General features: G+C 42.9%; 1 protein-coding gene across 2 annotated transcripts in view; it reads right to left on the bottom strand.

Annotated features, from left to right (window-relative positions):
* Wnt6 (Wnt oncogene analog 6) overlaps window positions 1–21,164 on the bottom strand; it is a 59,960-nt gene that overhangs the window by 16,512 nt on the left and 22,284 nt on the right. Inside the window, exons 1-2 of one of the 2 annotated variants that reach the window (XM_012373759.2) lie at window positions 18,231–20,273; window positions 3,749–3,969 (exon numbers count right to left, since the gene is read on the bottom strand). In XM_012373759.2, the coding sequence (XP_012229182.1) occupies window positions 3,749–3,969; window positions 18,231–18,298 (289 nt within the window). In that variant the 5' untranslated portion in view covers window positions 18,299–20,273. Of the gene's footprint in view, window positions 1–3,748; window positions 3,970–18,230; window positions 20,274–21,164 lie in introns of those variants that run through there. The other variant, XM_067354722.1, reaches the window with a different exon arrangement.

Raw genomic sequence — 21,164 nt, 5'->3', positions numbered from 1 at the left:
AGGGTGAATACCGCCGCAAAGTTTACGATTACCCGATGAAGCGTATAATCGGACTTTGTCGTCTTTATGGCGTGATATCGTCTTTATAGGGTGAGGCAAGGTCGTAAGTGCCAGATAGAACGCAAATTAGATCCTCATCGGGCCGCCGCAGCGACACTGGCATAAGCTTCAACGCTGTAAAGCTAAGTAATGAAATCAAAGTATGGAAATTGAAGCAGTGTTTGTTACATTATAGAAAAATATTATATAATTCTGTATTTATAGCTGTAGAAATTTTTTTTTAAATAAAAAATAATCATAATTAAATTCCATTTAGAAATAATTATTTTTAAGTAAAATATGAATATCACAAGAAATAAAGTTTGATTAATTAACAATAAATTATTACATTAAAAATCAAGATGCATTTTTTAACATTTAAAAACATAAAAAAAGATACAGAACGCGTGAAAAAATTTGTGAGTTTTTATGGATTATTATAGAAAAGCAGATGTGAGGAAAATCTCAAAAATTGCAATATAGCATTTAATGATGCGTAATATCGCGCAGATATCGTTTACATGGCATTTTATTCTCAAATAGACTCTCGAGAGTTTAATCAACACCCAAGCAGCTTCCCGTTGTTCGCTCTCGCGCATGTTATATGCTACGTTAATCGGAATTCAATTAAAGTGCTGATATGCTCAGAATTGAGCATTACGAGTCGTTAATCTTGGATATTACAGCGCGTTCGAGAGACGCGTCGATGTTAGTTCGATCGCGAAGACATGCCGGAGCATGTCAGCGCAGTTGAGACGCGTTTAAGCGCAATTTGTATTCGATTATTCCATCATTATAGCGAGTTGATCCGATCGTAAAACGCGATATTATAGAATTTGTACCGCGAGAAGTATCGTAATTAACTGTCGAACCGTCATCTCCAGTTTGCATGACATGCAGTAAGAGAGCATATTCGCATACAACACGGAATATCGCTTAAGATATTCTGACGTGTCTATGAAATACATTTCAATATTTGCAATGCTGTCAGAAAAAGAATCCCTTAAAAAAATATTTTCATATTTTTAAATAATTGCTTTATGTAAATCATAGCTATTTGATAGCAAGGAGATTAAAAAGAATTATTGCGGTATTCTACTTTAGCAAAATTTGTTCTCTCTTAGCTAATGAAACACATGTACTTTTATATAATAGTAGCAAATAGCAATAGTGTCAAGCAAGCTGGACATTACGGCATCTTGAATGTTCAAAATATGCAAAAATAAATGAAAGCACCGAGTGTGACGCTAATTCGTTTAATTGAACTATCGCTTTATTCGGGCCGACGGGCTGTCTCGTTAATAATATACTATCTCCCGCATCTCACGAGCGAATGCCGATCGTCAGGCATCCCCGGCGGGTGTCGTGCTTAATTCGATCATCGATCGTCGGGCATGGATTCCACACGCGTCCGCGTTTAACGTCTTACCTGAGAGGCCCCTGCATCGAATCACGATCGATAGGATTGACGGTGATCTCTAGATCGCGAGGACAGCAGGCGGAAGGGAATTGGGGAGGGGGGCAAAATCGAAAAATCGATCGGCCGCGATCTGTCGTGGCAGTGAGGCTTTAATTAAGAGAACACATTGCCACTAATATCCGACGGACAGTGTCAATCTGTCAGGCTACCAAAAAACACCGATCTGATAGCGGTGTCTAGAGAGCAGCGCAACCTATTGAATACACTATCTTCGATTTGGTTGTCGTGGCCAATCACCTGGAATTAATATATTGGACAGTTAACCGAACGAGAGCGAGCTCCGCGGACAGCCTTCGCCTTTCGGCGGCTGCTTCGGGTTTGCCATGTAGAGACACTTTGATTATGTGTGAGAGCTGATCGACCAGCGGTCGTGACCGAGATGAAATTTCTTCGCGCTTGTCTATCGATTCCCACAGTACACGGTACAATAAACGCATCCATGCTTGCGCAACATTCACAAAGATGATATATTCCTCTCTCGATGGAGTACATTAATCTCGAAATAAAATAAAATAAATTATAAAAATTGGCAGTTTTGCTGGCGTTTTGCATCAATTTCTAAGTTCATAAAAAATTAAAATAAAATAATTTATCAACGGAAAATTTGATATAAATATTTTGCTTCATTAATTTTGTCAGATTTTGTTTTAGCAAATGTTAATATCATTTAATCTACGTAGACTGTTGGAATCGTACTATATCACAAAGCGCTATATTAAGGTAACATAAATTACCACGAATAGCTTTAGACAAAATAAATTTCCCTTTTTGTTTCGGCACATTAATCATTCTCGTTTTTAACGGAAATTGCTGACACAGAGAAACGAGAACGTCGTAAAGAATCAATTTTTTAATGGATGATAATGACACGGACATAAGTATAGGGTGAACAGTTATATAAAACTATAACGACAAAGTTCGTTGAACTTTTATTTCCCAACATTCCGACTATTTTAAGTATCTTCGTTGGCAATGACGCGGTCGCTTTATCATTATTATCATATTACTATACGCTGCTATTTATTGTGACACCTTACGGTTTGATTTCACAGTCGTATATGTGTTCCAACATTATAGACAGTAGTCATTATCTCCCTTTCTTAGCCACCGAAGTTGTACGTCTAGGATCTCCCATTAAGGCTAATTTAAAAATAATTACTACGTATTCGTTCGTGATGTATCCGAGCTTAAAAAAGGTACGACAGGCTCAGAAAATAAAGTACAAAAAAATTAGACGCGTCAAGTTTTATAGCGGAATAATTTTATACCGTGAAACATTATAAAATATTAATTTAAAAAAACCATAAATAAAAAGTATCAATTTGCATCTTCCTTTCTTTCAAAATTTTTTTAAAAATAAATCGGGGAAGATTAAATGTACCCTTCTGCCCGCACATCCATTTTCACTCGAATAAACTAGATGTGAGTATAATTTAAACATAAATGTAAAACAATGTAAGAAAAATAATGTTTAATAATACAGTATCGATTTTCATCGAATAATAGTCGATTGTCCCGAATAAAAACGCAAAAAAGCTATTGTTGTGCATCACGTTTTATGATCGTTAATACACTCGGATATATAGAGTGGTCAACGTCAGACTCCACACGCGGAGAGGTCTCTTAAAGGCCCCCGCACGTAGAAAGGTTCTTTAAAGGGGTGGCCCATTCCGGAGGTGTGCCGATTGGGCACCGGCATTTAATCGTAACGAATCGCCCTCAGAGTAGGGGAGTGTGTAATCGACATCCGGTTCCCCTAATGTCGAACGAGTAGCGCCCTGTAATCTGCCGCTAGTGTGTACATTGTCGTGCCCGGGTCCCTTTCTCGCTCCTGAAAGGAGACCCGAGATCCTTTTCTCGGACGAGAGGGCGAGATCGAGGCCCGGAATAGCGCGTCTACTCGACCTTGCGCTTATAACCCACGAATAATGCCACCGGATTCACGAATTTATCGAGTATCTGACGCAAAAACCCGCGGCGAACTAAACACGCGTGAACGTTTAAATCTTTTGTTTATTATAAATCAGTAGAAATAAACTGTCTCCAAACGTCGATGAAAATTATTAGAGACTATTATACGATCTGCCGAATAAATATATCGAATAATAAGCAATAAATAATAATAATTGAGAGCACACAAAAAATCGTAATAATTGAAAAACGCAAGATTCTCTCCAATAATGATCATTCCATTATTATTATAAATTTGTACAATTTGATAGGACTTACCGCGCAACAGGATCTTCTTGAGAGATCTCCTGACGGTCGTACAGTTCCATCTTCGATTCCGAAACTGATACTGGCATTCCCTGGTGCCTACTTGCACACCTTTCGCGATTTCTTTCAGCAGTGATGGTTCCTTGCGACAAATATCAGCGAGCTTTCCCTTCAGCCTCCTTGTTTTCTTACAAACGAGCATCGGATCCATCACCAGCTGGCTTCCTACCGTCCTGTAAGCATACAACATACAACATACAACATTGAATATATTACTTGATAGCTGTATAATTGATCAATTAACTACAAAATAAAATTGCTCTTATAAATAAATTATTGCACTTCTCGCATCTGTTTCCATTTTTTTAGCACATAAAACACAATCGTGAAGAAAACTGCGAAGAACTTAGGCGAACGTCGAGATACAATACGCGCTAGAAAGAGAAGAACAGTCAGAATAATTTACGGAAGCTACAAATTCCACGGTGCGACATTGGCCAAGTTGCCGATTATTTAACTACGCGACATCTTTCCACGCGCAACGTGGAGAAAGAGATGGGCTCACGCGAGCATAAGATTAAGCGGAAGCTCTCCTTTCTGCTTGCTTATTCATTCCTTTTAGAATCCGTAGAGCGGCGGCTCTCCAGCAGGCAAGTACTGCATCTCGGCGCATCCTCGAGCCTCGTGATTAATCGCTCGCATTTGGATTAGGATTTATTTTTCCTCTCGCGCAACATAACGCCTCATAAATCTGCAGAAACTTCGTTATTTACAGAGAATTCGGATTTACTTCATTAGTATCGCTTGAATACGAGACATTTATCATTTGTAACATATTTTTTAATATTTAAACTTTTCGTCACACGTAAATAATTAGATCGTGTTTTCTAACGAATTATGTAATAGAGCGATAAATTGCTCGCAACAAGAAAAAGCATTAAATTCTTGTATATAATAATTCCATTTTATTTCGCTAAACTGTTTAATAGACATAATTCATTACAACGACGACAAACAATCAATAATTGTATCGATGCGATCGACGTGATGAATTATAATGCTGACGAAGAAAATGGCTATCCTTCTCTGTTTCTCCTTTTTCTTTTTGTTCTTGTATTGCAAATATGGACTAAATGTTTTTGGCATTACAATCAACGCGCGAAATTTTATTACGACGGTTAATGATCGGGTGGTCGTACGGAACGGCCAGAAGGAGGTGACGAAGAGTAATAGGTCGGAATCGTAATTGTATCCCGCAAAGCCACGGAAGTCCGTAAGAGAAAGGGAGATTCGCGGTGCCGCGCCGCGGTCGCTAGCGAGAACGACGACGGCGTAAGAAGCCGGCGAAGAAGGCGAGGAAGAAAGATGATTACGCCGCGCGAATAGTAGGCAGGTACGACACTCGAATCCGAACACGCTAACGCCATTACGATAATTAAAGCTCCGGCGCATTACACTCGTGGCGACGTAACCAATCCTACGAAGGAAAAGGGAAGACATCGAGCGAGGAGAAACGAATGTTTTCGAGGGGAGGAGAAGATGCTCTAGAAACTGAAAGAGAGAGAAAGAGAAAGAGAGAGAGAGGGAGGGAGAACGAGCGTGCCAAGGGCGCGAAGAGAAGGGACAGAAAGAGAAAGAGAGGAAAGATAGAAAGGGGACAGCCGGATGATTACACCCGAGGTTCAAGAAAAAAAAAAGAAGAGTAAAGCGGAATGGACTCCGAGTGAACTACGAGCGGTGGGAACTACGAAGAAAAGAACGACTCAAAGGTAGAGGAGCGTCAAGGCGAAGCGCGAAGAGAAGGAGGACGAAGTTAAAGAAGCGCGGACGAGCGCGGCGGACGGGCACGAAAGGCGGAAAGGTAAAAAGAGAAACGGAGGAGGATGCGCCGGTGGAGGGGAAAGGGGAGAAAATGGAGGAGAAGAAGAAGAAAGAGGACAGTCCGGGCGACCTTCGTTACGAAACGTTAATTAAGATCATTAGTTCTGCGTCGGTAGGATGCCGGGGCGCGTACACGACGGCCTCTCGGGAATGCAACGACCTTAATGGCAATAATTCCGTTAAGGACGGTTGCTCGCTCGCGCGCCCGTGTACATCGCTGCCCGTTCCCGATGTACACCGCGCCCGCCCCTCCCCCTCGCCCGCTCCTTCGTTCTGCACGAACGGGAATAAGAAGCCGGGTGTTATACGGCGCAGCGAGTCGTGCACGAGAGTGACATCGTCATTTGGACGAGGAGGATTCCTGCCTCGAGTGGATCGACTATAACCGAGAATGAGGGCGATAAGAACGATAGGCGAGACGATACGTGGACAGGAATTCGCGAGAGGCCGGGAGATCGAGAAGCGATTTCGTGAGCGAGACGGAGAATAAAAAAGAGGTAGAAAGGGAGGAGAAAGGGGAAAAAAACGAGAGCAGCGTCGTTCTCGTTGGAGCAAAATATGTAACGTCTCGCGGGACGATCAGGCTCGTTGACAGAGTACAAGCCTCAGGAACTTCGACTCGTCGATATTCCTGTTAAGGTCCTCGATCCCGATAGAGCCTGACGGACGACAAGCGCCGAAGCTTCTTCAATCGGCTGCGCAGACTCGCCAAAGGAAACGGTATCCCGCCATCGCGACGAAAACGTTCGCATAAAACAGTTCGCTCTGTATAGAATCCATCAAATATTCCTACTTAACTTGTCTTGCAGCTCTCTCTCCCCTCGCTTTCCTAATATCTTAAATGATCTTTTTTTTTTCCTCTTATTATTTTGAATTTCGAGGGAAACGTTAAGTGACACGACCTTAGGCATATATCCTAATTCTTCTAGATGACGCGATGACTAGCTGTTAGGAGTCGCGAGATCTTCCTGGAATTAATGCACGTACTATTTCTCGACTCGGCATCAATCTGCGCGAGAATGCAACGAAACCTCCAGGCGCGAGATAATGGACGAGCGACATAGATATAGCTCTTCCAAGAAGTCGCGGTATGCGAAACTACACTGGAAAACGAGAGAGAAATTAAACATTGTAAACATTAAGTGCTAGATTATTGCGATAGCGTAGAAATCTTATGATAAATTTTACAGAGAGAGAGAGAGAGAGAGAGAGAGAGAGATAGAGAGAGAGGAAGCAAAAGTGGAAGAGAGTGGATGTGCCTGCGAGAACGATGGTAAACATTTACGCGTAGTTTTATACATAGCTTGTTCAAACAAATTTTCAAATCTTCCGGTTTTTATGCAAATCTTGAAATGTGTGCCGTACATTTTATTTCTGATTATATGACACGCCTGTAAATAATTAAATACAACGCGATAATAAATTAAACCTATAACGTTAACATAATAGAACGATATTCATATACGGATATTTTGCTACGCGAGTGAAACAGCGCCTGCTATGAAAATTTTATGATCACGTTATGACGCTATCAATCAATTACGAGAATGCTGCGATTTCTGTCGGAACACATGGCCCCAACAATTTAAAGATAGTACGCGATGGGCCGGATCGAACTGCAGAATAGATTAAAATAACACTCGGTGCACTTTGCGAATTCATCATTACATCAAGTCGCTCTATTTTTCTTGGATCTATAATTCCCAGTGGCTGTTTCTGCCGGAAGAGTGCTACGCGGATGGAAGCGGAGGCAACTTCTCCAGTCGTAGATTTATCTGACCTTTTGACTTCAAAGACCGCGTTTCCTAGTGAAATTTGCGCGCGCGTGCATCTCACCCCGTTAGTCAAATAAACGGCGAGACCGCTGTGCGTCGATACTAAAAGACCAATCCCCGAGGCGGATAATAAAGTTACGACGTTATTGCAAACACGTCGCGTTTGACGAGCGCCGCTTACGCGGACGTTTTACACCCGCGCCTATTAATATCGCCGGAGGCGAGTTAATGGGAATTGGAGTGGTCAGGAGAGCTACGTTGCCATTCGTCTTCCGTCTGCCGATAGCGATTTCGTAACTTTCTACAGGCTACATTCGCAAACATTGTTCACTTTATTCCAGCTGATCTCACGGGGACGCACGACAAACAAATAACAAAAAATTTTAAATGCAGATAACGATAAATGATGCAGAAGTAAATTTAAAAAATTTACACAAGATAAAAAAATTTAAAATCTCAAAAAAAAATTAAATTGTTTAATTGGAAAATAAGTACATCGATTTGTAAAAAATAAAAAAATCACAGAGACATCCAAACATAAAAAATTTATCTGTCGATAAATTTTCGAAATTTCAATACTATGTGTACATATTTAACCAGGAAGAAACATTTTACGATGACATAAACATAGATCCTCATGATAGCAAGTAACGCATTTGAGTGAATATACCGTTAACTCATTTATCGCTTTCTAAATTACAGAATTTTAGGAGCAAAATCCAACGTGCTGCATTTAAATGCACAACAAATTTAACAGTGCCATCACTCGTACGCTTGTACCTCTTTTCTTGCGAGACGGCGCTCGCAAAAACATTGCGGGATCCACTAGACGAAAAAACGAGGGAAGACGCGGTTTAATCGATAACAATCGAGCCAGCGAAACGCCCGGGGGGGAGAAGGAGAGGGCCCCGGCTAGAACCGAGGAGATGGGCCCCACCTTGCGTACGTGGAGGCAAGAAAAGAACTCGAGGATGGACACGTCGTCGCGAACGAAAAGCGTGGAGAGGCCGGTTAGGGCGGTCGACTTATTTATTGCCTCATTAGACGCCCTCACTTTGCTCGAAGGCAGCTCCACGCTGTCTGTTCAGATAGACAGTGACGAGAGAGCAACGTTGCTGGCCTCTTTCGGCTGGCCGGTTTGCAGAATGAGAACGACGAACGGAGAAGAGCAGCAGAAGAAAGAAGAGGGAAAGAGAGACATGTTCCATAGAGCAGACGGGAAAAAGAAAAGGGATTGCTTCAGCGAGAGAGGAGGGAAAGAGGAAGAGTTAATAGGCCTACCGACGGATTCATCGAATATTTTGTACAATTCATGTAAAACAGATGAAAACAGCGCGTGAAATAACCAGGTGATCGAGCATTTTATCATTACTCCCATAAATTTCACGCGACATTTGAAGAAAATAAATACCAATCGAGTTCTATTGAAACTTTCTTCATGTGTCATCCTGTCACTTAATCAACAAAATTCGAGAACAAGTGAGTGACACAATTAAAACAGAATTTGAGATAAAATCACTTTTCCAATGCAGCAGAAGTAGAATGAATCCCATTGCGAGCATGTTTGACAAGAATTTAAAAGAACATGATATCTGGAACGCTACACAGGATGAGAGTGATTATTTCACGCACACGAAAGCACCGGATGGAGAGAAAAGGGAGACACAACTTTATGAAAGAATGGCGAGCGGAAGTAGAAAGTCACAACGCTCACAGCTGCTAAATACGCGCGTTCGATCTAAATCATCCTCTTGTTGCTCGACGACATAAAGCAGACAGCGGCGACGAACTACGAAGATGACGAAAAGGAGTATCACGACGGAACGGGGCTTACTTTATCACTGAGCTTACATGTGCCAAAGTGGTTCCGGGAGCGTGTTCGCTTTGCGTGTCTGTTCTGTTCTGTTCCCGACTTCATTTTCCTTGCGGTCGCTCTTTTGTCGATCAAAGGATTTCCGTCAAAAACTTAAACAGTACAATAACATACTCTCTAACATAAGTTCAATACCTCGCTCAAAACAAAAAAACATTTTGATAAATTAAGGTTTAAATTATATATTTAAAAAATTTGCGTATAAATTCGTAAAAAAATAATACTGTATAGATTATATTGATTTTAAGATTCTATGTATTTATAATTCGCGGCAATTTACATTTAGATTTTATTTTTCTAAAATAATTTATTAAAGTTTCCATTTACTGCACTTCTGCATCGTAAATTTTCCTTATAAGACATGAATTACACAATTGATCAAAAAAAGGCTAGAAATCTATTATAAAATGAGATAATTTCTCATCTTCTTGTTTATGCAGCGTAGCATGTTACGTCTTACGTCTTTTAATTTATCCACTACAGGCATAACGTTACCTACACATGGATCTTTTATAAACATGATCATTCCTGATAATTCATCTTAGATCTAGAACGTGAGTCATGTCTGCAACATGATCAAGTTTACGATATCTATGAAGAAGGGGCAAAGAAGTGGAACCGAGACCATATGGTAGCGCGCGACCGTGAATCCAACGAGATGAGTGAAAAAAGGAGCAAATTGATCCAACCAGAGAATGTCCCGAACAAATTAGTGGCAAGGATCACCGGGACCAGGTTACGTTTCGGACAATCCTTTTTGTGAATCTCAAAATATTCATGCTTCGCTTAAACCCGCACGCCGCATCGAGCGCATTCGGAAAAAAAAGAACACACAATCGCGCCGCTATATCGTGCGAATTTTTAATCAGCATTGGGAATTCGCTCGCACCCGCTATAACGAATTATTCGTGGTATGCGTTCGCCTTAATAAAACCGATAATGGGGCCTGACCGATAAAGTTCGGGCAATCTGTGATAGTGGCGGAGTCTTAAAATTCCGTACATAGCAGATGCATCCTGCACGCGCCGCTGAAACAATTTCGAATTCTTCTTCTGGCATGTCCAGGCACAGAGAGAGAGAGAGAGAGGGGGGGGGAGGGAGAGAGAGCGATGCTCTTTCTCTCTTCTGGCCTGGCATTCCACCAAAATCGATCGCGGCCCATCATCACCGCGTATACAAGAATACAACGACATGCCCGACGACGGAGCACGCATTCCAGACATATTAATTACATCGTACCCGGTTTGATCGATCATTAATAATAAACGCAACGTCGAACAAGTTTAATGTCAACATTGGGAAATCAGAATCTGCATAATATACCGTGAAATTAATTAAAAGGAGCCCTTTGAAAAAATTTCAAACGCCAAGCTGTAATTATTTTTATGAAGAATTAATATAATTTGAACGTATAGAAGCACAGTAAAAAAATGTCTGTGTAATTATAAAAAGTAATGATTTCTAACCACATGTATCTCATTCACAGAAATACCAGAAATGAACGGATGGAAAAAGTAACGTAAACGGAAGAAGAATGGCTGAGAGCTCAAATTGAAAAAGGGCCACGTACTCGTTCACGCCCGACATAAAGTCGCATTAACACCGTGCCACGCAGCGAAACCATGACCAATTCAGCACCCTGTAGGGGGAAATGTTCGATAAATCATTTATAGGCACAGTAGTACACAAACGACGGGTAGCAGAGGGGAAAGCGAGGTTAGGGGAGGGTCAAGGAGAAATACGCGGAAAAAGAAGGAGAAAGAGAGAGAAAGAGAGAGAGAGAGAGAGAGAGAGAGAGAGAGAGGAGGAAGAAGAAAAAAGGAGAAAGAGAAAGGGTAGAAATAAATGAGAGCGATAGCGCGAAAGGAGAGAAAATTATTACGAGCATTGTGCGTGGCCCGCACGTGGTGCGTGTTGTTGCGTCACGCCATGCTGCATTTCGCGCAAAGAGAAGAGCCAGTGTGCGAGCATGAGGGCCGGAGGGCGAGAGGGGGGCCTCATTTCCCAACCGCGGACACCCGTCGTTAACCACCCCGTTTCTGATACCCGTGTCATTGCCGGCTCACTGCCGTTATTATGCCCGCCGTATTTTGACCCGGCAGTGATTGACATGCACCGCGTCGTGACAAATCGAGTATTTCTTTAGCGTGCCGCACGCTAAAAAAAAATCCCGTGACGTTATGAAATGTGAACTATGAACATGTCTTGAACAGTTTCACTATTATATTGTGTCGATGAAAAATGTGTGGCAAAAATACATAAAACGAATAAACTTAATAGAAATTTCTTTTTGATAGAGACATTGATTATTGTAGTATTTTGTAAAATATTTGTTAAGAGTTTTTATATATTTTTTGAGGACACTATAACGTTCTGTGCATCTTTTAGAAGACACTTATGCTCAGAGTATATAGTATAACTGTATATCATCAATTTTATCACGCATAAAATGGAGAAAGTACTAAAATGATCGCTAAAGCGATTGCAGATTTAAACTGCTTATATCGTGCATAAGTTCATATATTTCGATGTCAATCATCAATTGCAAAGTGGTAGACAGTAATTATTAGTAATTGACGAGAGTGAGATTGAATGAAAGTGAAAACGCAAGTTTGATTTCCGTTATGTAAAAATTTCGCATCGATATTGATTAAACTCGCGAAATATTGCAATATTATTAAAGTTTCGGCAGAATTGTAATTAGAGTACCAGATTCTTGCTATTATCACCCGCGAACGTTTTACGACGCATCTTACCGCAATGTATTTATGGCGAGTGTCATCGTAAACTGCCGGGAACGATCGTAATTATAAGTTAACCGACGAGCGGTCTTGCTGATTGCAACAACCGTTAAATGACCGCTCGGCACTTCTGGATACGCGTCTTTTATGCAAAGCTATATTTGCCATTATAATCTAAATTGTTCGCAACATTAAGTGATATTAACTCTCGACCGTTAAGTAAATAAATAATGAAAAGATCATTTATCATTTAGTGGTAATAAATGAATAGCTTTATAAAGTTTAATGTTAACAAATATTTTACTGCCAACTACAATACTCGGTAAAATTCCACTTTGCATTTATGTATTAACCTGACATACGTAGCGCACGTAAATACATTGTATGTATTTCCGTCTTGCAAAGTGGTGAACGCGATCGTCTCGGTCGCGAGTAGTTTTCAGCGTGTTCGTGACTGGAGAGTCGAGTAGTATATTTAATTTAGAAATCCTGCATCCACGGCGACGGACGCATATCAAGCATACGCGGAATAAGTAGCTAAAAAAGGGATAAATTATGCGTGTTTACGTTGGCATCGCATAACGGCGGCGAGCTCTCTTTGAGTGCAAAAATCTAGGATTTCGCCACTCACGCAAGAAACACTCCAAAATAGGAGACTTCGCGATTTTGATTCAAATCAATTATAATGCCATCCTAAATTTGTTGCTTATTGCGCATCAAGGCGTATATATTATATTCAAATTGCCTGCATGCACAGCGAAACGTTGTATGCCCACCTGAACACATCAAATGAAAAATATCGGTAATTTAAGATATCTAAGATCTCGCCTGGCATGCTCTGAGGATTCGTACCTATGATTAAGACCACTTTAGCACCAGCGTCACTGCTCGAGTACGATACGATCGATCGATCAGCCACGTTAAAATTACACGTGCATCGTATAATTATAGTAATCAAGAATTATTACGCGCCATCCGGACTAATAATACTCATATTAGGAGCGTGTCGTAAAGTACATCTTTCCGCGCAAGGCACGCCGTAAATTATCATAGAAGGCATATAAGAGTATGTTATTAAATTGATTTTAATTTAATCCAATTTAACAGCTTTACCGTCGTTAATATCGCTCCGCGTGAAGCCACGTGCAAGCGATAAGTCATAAATTGCAAGCTGCAAGTAGCGGGTTTGTTTTCTTTTAAAAAGTAAACCCCCTTCGCACATTCCTCACAATAAAATAAAAAATGTATACCTACATTCAACTATCTTCTCAAAATATCTACATTAAATGCAGATTATTGCAAATTTTTTAAACAAATAAGAATCGTCTCATTATTTTACTTAAAAAATTGTATGTAAAAGTATCTGTGTGATTCAACGTGTATATCTCAGTATTATGTTCAACATCGACGCTTCTGAGTTCAGCTATATAAAAAAATTAATAAAAAGTAACAGTAGATGTCGCGTATCGTCTTTCTCATTATCAATATATATATACGCAGCCTCATTCAATTAAATCTGTTTGAATTATTTTAATAGATAAATCCTCGCATCGCGCGCTTTACACACCTCACTGCTTGCCGGTGTGTACGCGGCCTACACGGCCTCACGGTGAGCGCCGTCTTATGATTATGAATATACAGCAGGTGAGAGAACGAGAGAATGGCCCAGGTGAGACGGTGGGGAGCGGATCGAGTTGTCCAACCAGCGGGATGGTAGCCGCGGACTGCCCACCACGGCCTATTGGCCGGGTTCGCGAGCCCGCTATCGTATTATCGCTGGAGCTCGCCGTTACGATACATCGGCGGCCGGCCGATCGAACCTACCTGCGTGCCACGCACCTGCAGATCAATCGCGCGCGACTAGGTATCCGTCGTTCGATCGCGCCGCTCGCGGAGAAGAGCGTGAAAGCGCGTGCGCACGCGCTAGGGGGTGCTTATTAACGCGAAACGAGCGACGTTCACCTCATATGAAAATCGGAACGTTCCGTAGCGTAATTGGTAATCACGGTGGAGTAATTCGCCACGGTAATTTCATGGAAAGTCCGTAAAAATTCGACGGAACAGATCGTAGATCGTGCAGATCGTAGATCAGCAGCGAGGAAAAATCTGCATAAAATTATATACGCTCACTTGCGTAATCGTTAAATAAAAGCGATATCTGGAAATAACAGAGTTAAAAAGTGACCATAAGCGCAGGAATTTTTCACGAAAAATTGTTTCGATACTGAATTAAAATGTTATCCCTAGTTATTTCTATTTGCGTGACAAACTATTTCATAACGCTATTATACCATGCTGTTTACTATTTACAGCTCGTAGATTATGTCGGACATTCGTGTAACTCCCCAACCGCGTGCAACTGCGAATGATCGATCGACTAACATATGTTGTCCCCGTAACAGCCGGAAACTATCTGTCGACTCTCTCGTTCACACAATTCTGACATTTCTGGAATCTATTATACGCTAGCAAAAAGGGGCGGACACTTTTCGGAGCAAAACACGACATGTGTACGTTTGATCGTTGGTTACGCAGCAAAGAAATATGTATTTAATTATGTTTTATCAAAATTAATCGGACATTTTAATATTTATTCTTAGCCTCGGAACATTAGCGTGATCTAGTTAGGATTGCTTACATTTCATTTCAAGGCTACATTTTACGCTATTGTGTGAGACTGCAAAAAAATGAAAAGCAAGATCGTCTGACAGTTTCGTGAGCAAGCGTACGGTTCTTCTACGTTGTATCGATACAAAAACCGATAGTATATCGCGTTCGACATGTAGCACTCCGAAGAAATGCATGAGTCGCCGAGGGACATGCGATTGGAACGAAAGCTGCGTAGGAACGTGGAACGGACTCCGTGTATCTCCGGTCCTCCCGGCTAAGGCTCTCCGGATCGCGGCGCGAGAGAGGGAAAGAAACGCAGGCGATGGCTGCCGGAGGACGAAGAGGGCGAGAGAGGACGTAGGGGGAAACAGGGGGTTCCTGCCGACTTACAAATTATACGCGCTCAACGAGATTTACGGGTGACGCTTTGAGCGAGACCATTGTCCATCCTCGCTCACTTCTTTACCTCTTTACTCCTCCACTTGGTCGTCTTTGTCCCCACGTGAATCGCCCATCCCCCTCCGGTTCCTCCGCGAGTCCCTTCGTTCCCAGAGGACCGCGCGAGAAGGACAGAAGGACGCGGCGGCGCGCGAGCAGAAGGGAACGAGAGGGAGATAGAGCAGTATTCGTCGCGAAAAAACCGAGGAATGCCGATCGACGAAAGGGAATCCGGTTCCAATCGGATAATCGGAGCCCGGGGTCCTCGCGGGCCCTAGGAGGACTCGCGAGAAGGACGTAATGCGCGACTCGATGACGAACGACCGTACGAGAGACTGATTTATGGACACCGTGGTATTTTCGGAGCAGGGACGGCATTTTTTCCGCAGGAATGAGAATCGCAGAAATGACGTCCCGCCGACTCGGTGAAAACACATTCGTGGATTTCAGTTATCTGACTTTCAGATTTTTTATCCTACGTAATTCGCAATCTTTGAAGATATATATTTATTCTAATTTGTATTATAATAGAATTTTAACGAGTTGGTAGAATCTCAATAAATCCATATCGAAACAATGTGATAAATCAGTTCTACGTAATTACTTATGCAATCATTTTCATGTGATGTGATAAGGAATTGATATGCTACATTAATGTTAATTTATTAATTCTATTTACTATTCTATGCGGCACCGTCGCAATACACACATAAACAACAGGTTTGCTATTTTTAGTAATGTCAAGATACGACAGAGAATTAAATTTCCTCTAAACTTGCTCTCAATTTCCAGATAATTTTGCAATTGCAAAATCCAATACCTGCATAGATAAATAATAATTCTAATTAATTAAATTTGTAGATTGAATTTTTTTTTTCTGCCTATGGTATGCTACGCGTCGCAGTAACTACCGAAGCGAATAACACGATGCGACACGTGCCCTCGTGCACTGTAGTAGCTGCAGATTAACTCGTGGCAGATGATGAACGAAGCACGCAGAAAGAAAGAGCGGAGAGTTTCCAGTCAGACCGTTAAATACCTGTTATCGAAACAAACCGTCATCTTCCTAATATATTTATCAAACACGCCGTGAACGACGGCTGCGACAGCCTAAGAAAGCAATAAGGTGCGGACTCACAGCATCGTCAGGACGCAGAAATCCGCTTTAAATCGGAAACAAATATTTAACCAAACTCGAGAGGGTCTCCTTCTTCACTTCTGCGAGCAACCCTCCTTGACGCTGCCAAAATCGCCCAGTGCAAGAAAACATTTCACTCGTATAAAACAAAAGGAAATCTACGATTTGAATAATCCTTAAAATTAATTTAACAATGCTAATTTATTAATCGCTATCAATCGTAATTAACTTTTCGATATTTCCGGATAATAATAATTAAATAATTAATATCTCTTTACCTAACGTAATTATAATCTATTCACATAATGTATTCGTAACACTCCACCTCCTTCGAAATAATAAACATTTATTAAAAACTGACACCTTCGCATATTAACGTATAATAAAGCACCTTGTTGATGCACTCAAAGTTCACGCTACGCTCACCAGATAGATACGAAATGATCTGTCTCCGAGTGCTGTAATTCCTAGTGGCATGGGCACGATAACGTTCTATCATCGTGTAAACATTTGCATAACAAAGTGGAGTACACAGCAATGTCGCGCTACCGAGTAATTTATTATTACTCGCCGAGATAATTGGATTTCAGACATAGCTACTGTAAGTGCCACGTGATTTCGCGCTTCGGCAATTGTTACGTTTGGCATTCTAGAAGTCTCGTTCGTCAGCCGTCGCAATCGTGATAATTTAGGAACCAGTAGAGTAATTTAACGAATAGGCGAAAGTGAGTTTGCTTGGATCAGTATTCAGAAATAAAGATACATATTTCAAGGAGCGTTTTGCGTCGTCAATAATAAGCGATTTGCGTAGCGCAAAATAAAGCCATAAATCTCGAGACAGTCGAGTCTGCTTATAAAAGCATGGATAACTACCAAAGGAGGATTTATGGCGTCATTACTCATCTTACGTGCGCGTAACGCGCGACGTAATTGATAACCCAGATGACGCGTCTCGAAACTGGAGCACTCGTTAGTTCTTCGCGTTCACAGAGTATTAGCGCGTTAATGCAAGGAGACAATCACGTATGTAATCTGTCGCAGCGCTGTGCGCGATTTAAACGACAAGCATTCCAGCAAAAATGTAACAGTTGATACGTCAAACAATAATGCGAGAATTTGTAGCGCGTAACGGAGCCATTGCGATAGCCAAGCCGAATATTCTAATCTAATAAGCGAGCATTTAATTTGGAATAAAGAAAATACCGTGGCGAGTAAAATTGTAATGTCAACGAAATCGCGCCGAAATCTATCACGTATGAGTGATAAATTGAAATGAGTAAATACACGAGTCACGCAAAAGATTTTTCTTCTACTTTTATTTCTTCTTTTTTTTCCTATCCTAACCGCGCAAGCAGGATGGGCTACCAGATACCGTACCTATTACTCAAGTTTGTTTTAACCCTCGTTTTTATGGTCGTCACGTGTTACGACGCTAAGGACGTAAAACCGAGCTGTTACGTGTCACTCTTTATCTCACTTTTCAGAGACTTCGACGAGGGACGCGAGAACACGTTGTTATTCCTATCGTGGAGGCACAACCGTCGTGACCGCGCGTTAAGATAATCGCGTTTGAAAATAGTAGGACGAGAAACGTTTTCATTTATCACGTGTCAGACGCATAAATTCGAAAGGACCCCGCAAAAGTTCGTGAAATGCTCGAAGCAAGTACTCGTCTTACGCAAAGGCTCGCACCGTGAATGAGACTTCTCACATTACGGTAGAACGTGACACTGATTGCAATCTTTAGTTAGATAAGCAAAATTCACCTGGTTATATTTAAGCCGCGAATGCGCGAAATAACGCGCTATAACCGATCGGTAAATTCTCTGATTCTTTTCTGACAAAAAAAAAAAAAAAATAGGGAAGGAATTTTTACCTGCGTCGATTGACTTACTATTCTGCGTATATTAATTTTGAAAAGTTAACAAAAAGTTCGACGTAACATCTTGTAAGGATGTAATAACCTTGCGAAAGTGTAATAGCGCATACAGAATCGGAGCGTGGAAGAATATATTACAGGACGAGGTGTGTCACTCACCAGAAAGAGCCGGTGATGGGGGTGACGAGAAGGAGGCAGATCGCCACGAGAACGGTGCGCATCTCCATCCCCTCCGCACCTGGTAGCACACTCGAAGATCACCGATTGCGTTTCCTTTGTCCCGACTCTGCGCACTGACGGGAAATGCGAAATCGCGACAGCGATGCGCTCGGGAGATCGCCGGCTGCGAAGTCGAGTCGACGAAGAAAGTGCGAGTACACCGAGTACGCGTCCCCCGGTATTCGTATGCACCTCGTGATCGAATATTAGCACGCAAACTGTTTCCCCTCTACCGCGCGACTCCCTTATCGGCCCGTGCGGTGAAGCCCGACATCGCGCGACGTAGATCGTCACGCGTAGAACGCCGCGGATCCACTTGAGACTCTTCTCGCCGATCGAGGACAATTGTGTTCGCAGTTTCGCGATAGACTAGATTTTGCTCACGTTGTTACCAAGACGTTGACGAACGATCGCGGTCGGTTGCGACCATCTACTCGCCGCGTGCGCAAGGTTCCTCGTCCTTCTTGACCGTTGCGTCCGTCCGAAGAACTATTCTTGGCGTTGCGTTTCACGACGCGTCTTGCGAAGCGAAGGTATCTCCTCGGGATTACGCAGCCACGACGTTCGCGGTGCACGCGTGATCTTCATGATCGCGTATCGCGCTGAGGGTGCTTTGAGGGTGATTGAAGAATGCCCTTCGTTGAAAGAGACACGGAGATTGCGAAAAAGGAGCTCGCGATTCGCGGAAGATCCGGAAAAAGGAGCACTGACTTCCGGTCCTTTGGATTATTCGCTCCCCTTCTTCTCTCCCCCCTCCCTAGTCACCCTCTCTCTTTCTCTCTCTTTCCACCTGTCGAACTGTCCGACGTCTTCGTCCCTTTCTCTTCTCTTCTCTCTCTCTCTCTCGCTTTCTTTCTCTTTCTCCTACTCCTTGTTGCCGTTGCTCTTTTTCTCTCCCAAAAGTATCAACTATGTGTGGCGCAAACGAGACGTAGAAAAGTTCTCTTTTCTCGCTACGTGGACAAAAACGCGTCGCGTTCCTGCCAGAACTACGTCACCACGATCTTTGAGTGTTGCCTTACCCCCACCAGCCGGAGTTCTGGGGAGTAGAGAAGAGCCCCCACCAATGTACGCCGTTTTCTTCTTCCTCTTCTTCTTCCTCTTCTTCACCGGCACCAGCACCACCACCACCACACAACCGTCACCACCACCACCGCCGCCGCCGCGAGACCACCGCCACCGACGCCGGCGACGGGTGCATCCTCGACTTCACCGTCGCGAGAGACACGATCTTCGGGGAGGAGACCATCCCTCCCTGAAAACGCTGAAGATTTCTCAATTCCCCGCTCAAGCGGGATCGACGGATCGATCGGAAAACGGTCTCGTAAATTTCTACGAAATTGCAGGTGCGACAAGCGAGAGAACCAACGGAAAGGCGGAAATGACGAGTAGGCGGGGAAAGGAGGGTGGAAAACCGACGAGAGAGCCTGCGGAGGTGGAAAACTTTCAAATGGTAGGGGAGACAGAGAGGTTTCGGCCGTCTGCGGTCGTCGGCGAAGCTCCTGGCCCGAGCGAACCGTACGAGACTGTTGCGGACTTAGGCAGGTGAGCGCCGCTCGGCGGCAACGAGACGCAACCGAGCCCCTCTTTTCCTCTTTTAACTCGCCTACGGAACCCGTTGGCACGAGGAACCGCTCGTCGGCTCCTCTCTGCTCGCACCGCGCCTAGGATCCCACGGAGGGAGGCGCGATCGTGTCTCGATCTTTCGGGTTCGAACGCGCGATGTCAAGGTGATCGACGCCAGGCTGGACGACGAATAATAGACTGTCATAAATCGTTAACAGATCACAATGAGATCACAGTTTTGCTAAGACATTAGAAAATACGATTCAGTGTGCGTTACACTCGTAACAAATTTTTTCGTACTATCAAATATGTCAAATACCGTAATTGAAATTTTTAAAAGCGCTCTATAAAGATAAGCACAAGATATTTGATACCACAAAGCCATGTATTGAAACATATTAAAATATCTCACCTGACTATTATTTCATAAACCTAATGCAACACTTTGCAATAAAATTATAACTTAAATTTATTCCATTTTCTAAATAAAAGAAATACGAATCACACAAATTTATAAGATATGATAAGAAGATACCGGATTTTTTCAACACATTTATGAGGACAATTAAACGCACTCATTTAGCGCGATAACATGATACAACGAAATTTCAATCGGGAAATAAAAAAAACCTACTCCTAATTTGCCGTTTCAAAAAGAAAAGATTATCCGGGTATCGAGTCGACGCTTGAATGTACCTCTTATCCCTCTACCACTTTCCTACCCTCTCGTTCTCGTAATAAGGAGTTCGGTGCGACCTGTCAAGTGAATCTCGCCCGACGCCGTCGCTCTCGTCGCCCGTTCCCATCGCCCTTCGCGCGACAAAAAGAACTCTTTTGCCGGATGATGAGTTTTCAGGTCGTGAAGCGCCACGAGGAAAGCAGGTATCGATGACACTGACATTTTCCACGCCGTCGTCCGCCTTCATCACCAGACGGCATGGGGAACGGCGGCTCGTATGCGTGTGCGTGCCTGTGTGCGTGCGGCTCGGCGCGAGAGAGATCTGATCTCTCTCGTGGCCCTACCAAGTACGAAGTGAGTAAGGACTAATAACGGGGCCCCGGTAAGTCCCATTCTGATGCTTTGTGAAGGCGAGCTCTCTGCGCTCGGTAGCCGTCTCATGCCCCGTCCCTCTTCGACCCGCCACCTCGCCGCGGCGAGGTCCCCCCCCCTTCGCGCCTCTCCCCCGCGCTTCTTTCTCTTCCTCCTTTCGACCGGCGACCTGCTCCTTCCACCTCACCCCTTCCCGCCGTATCATGGCTTCGGTACACGCTACGGGCACCATCGTCGAGGGCTATTGAGGGCTTAAG

Source organism: Linepithema humile, chromosome 5 (genome assembly GCF_040581485.1).
Source record: "Linepithema humile isolate Giens D197 chromosome 5, Lhum_UNIL_v1.0, whole genome shotgun sequence".
Lineage (NCBI taxonomy): Eukaryota > Metazoa > Arthropoda > Insecta > Hymenoptera > Formicidae > Linepithema > Linepithema humile.
This window is presented reverse-complemented; position numbering and strand designations above follow the sequence as displayed.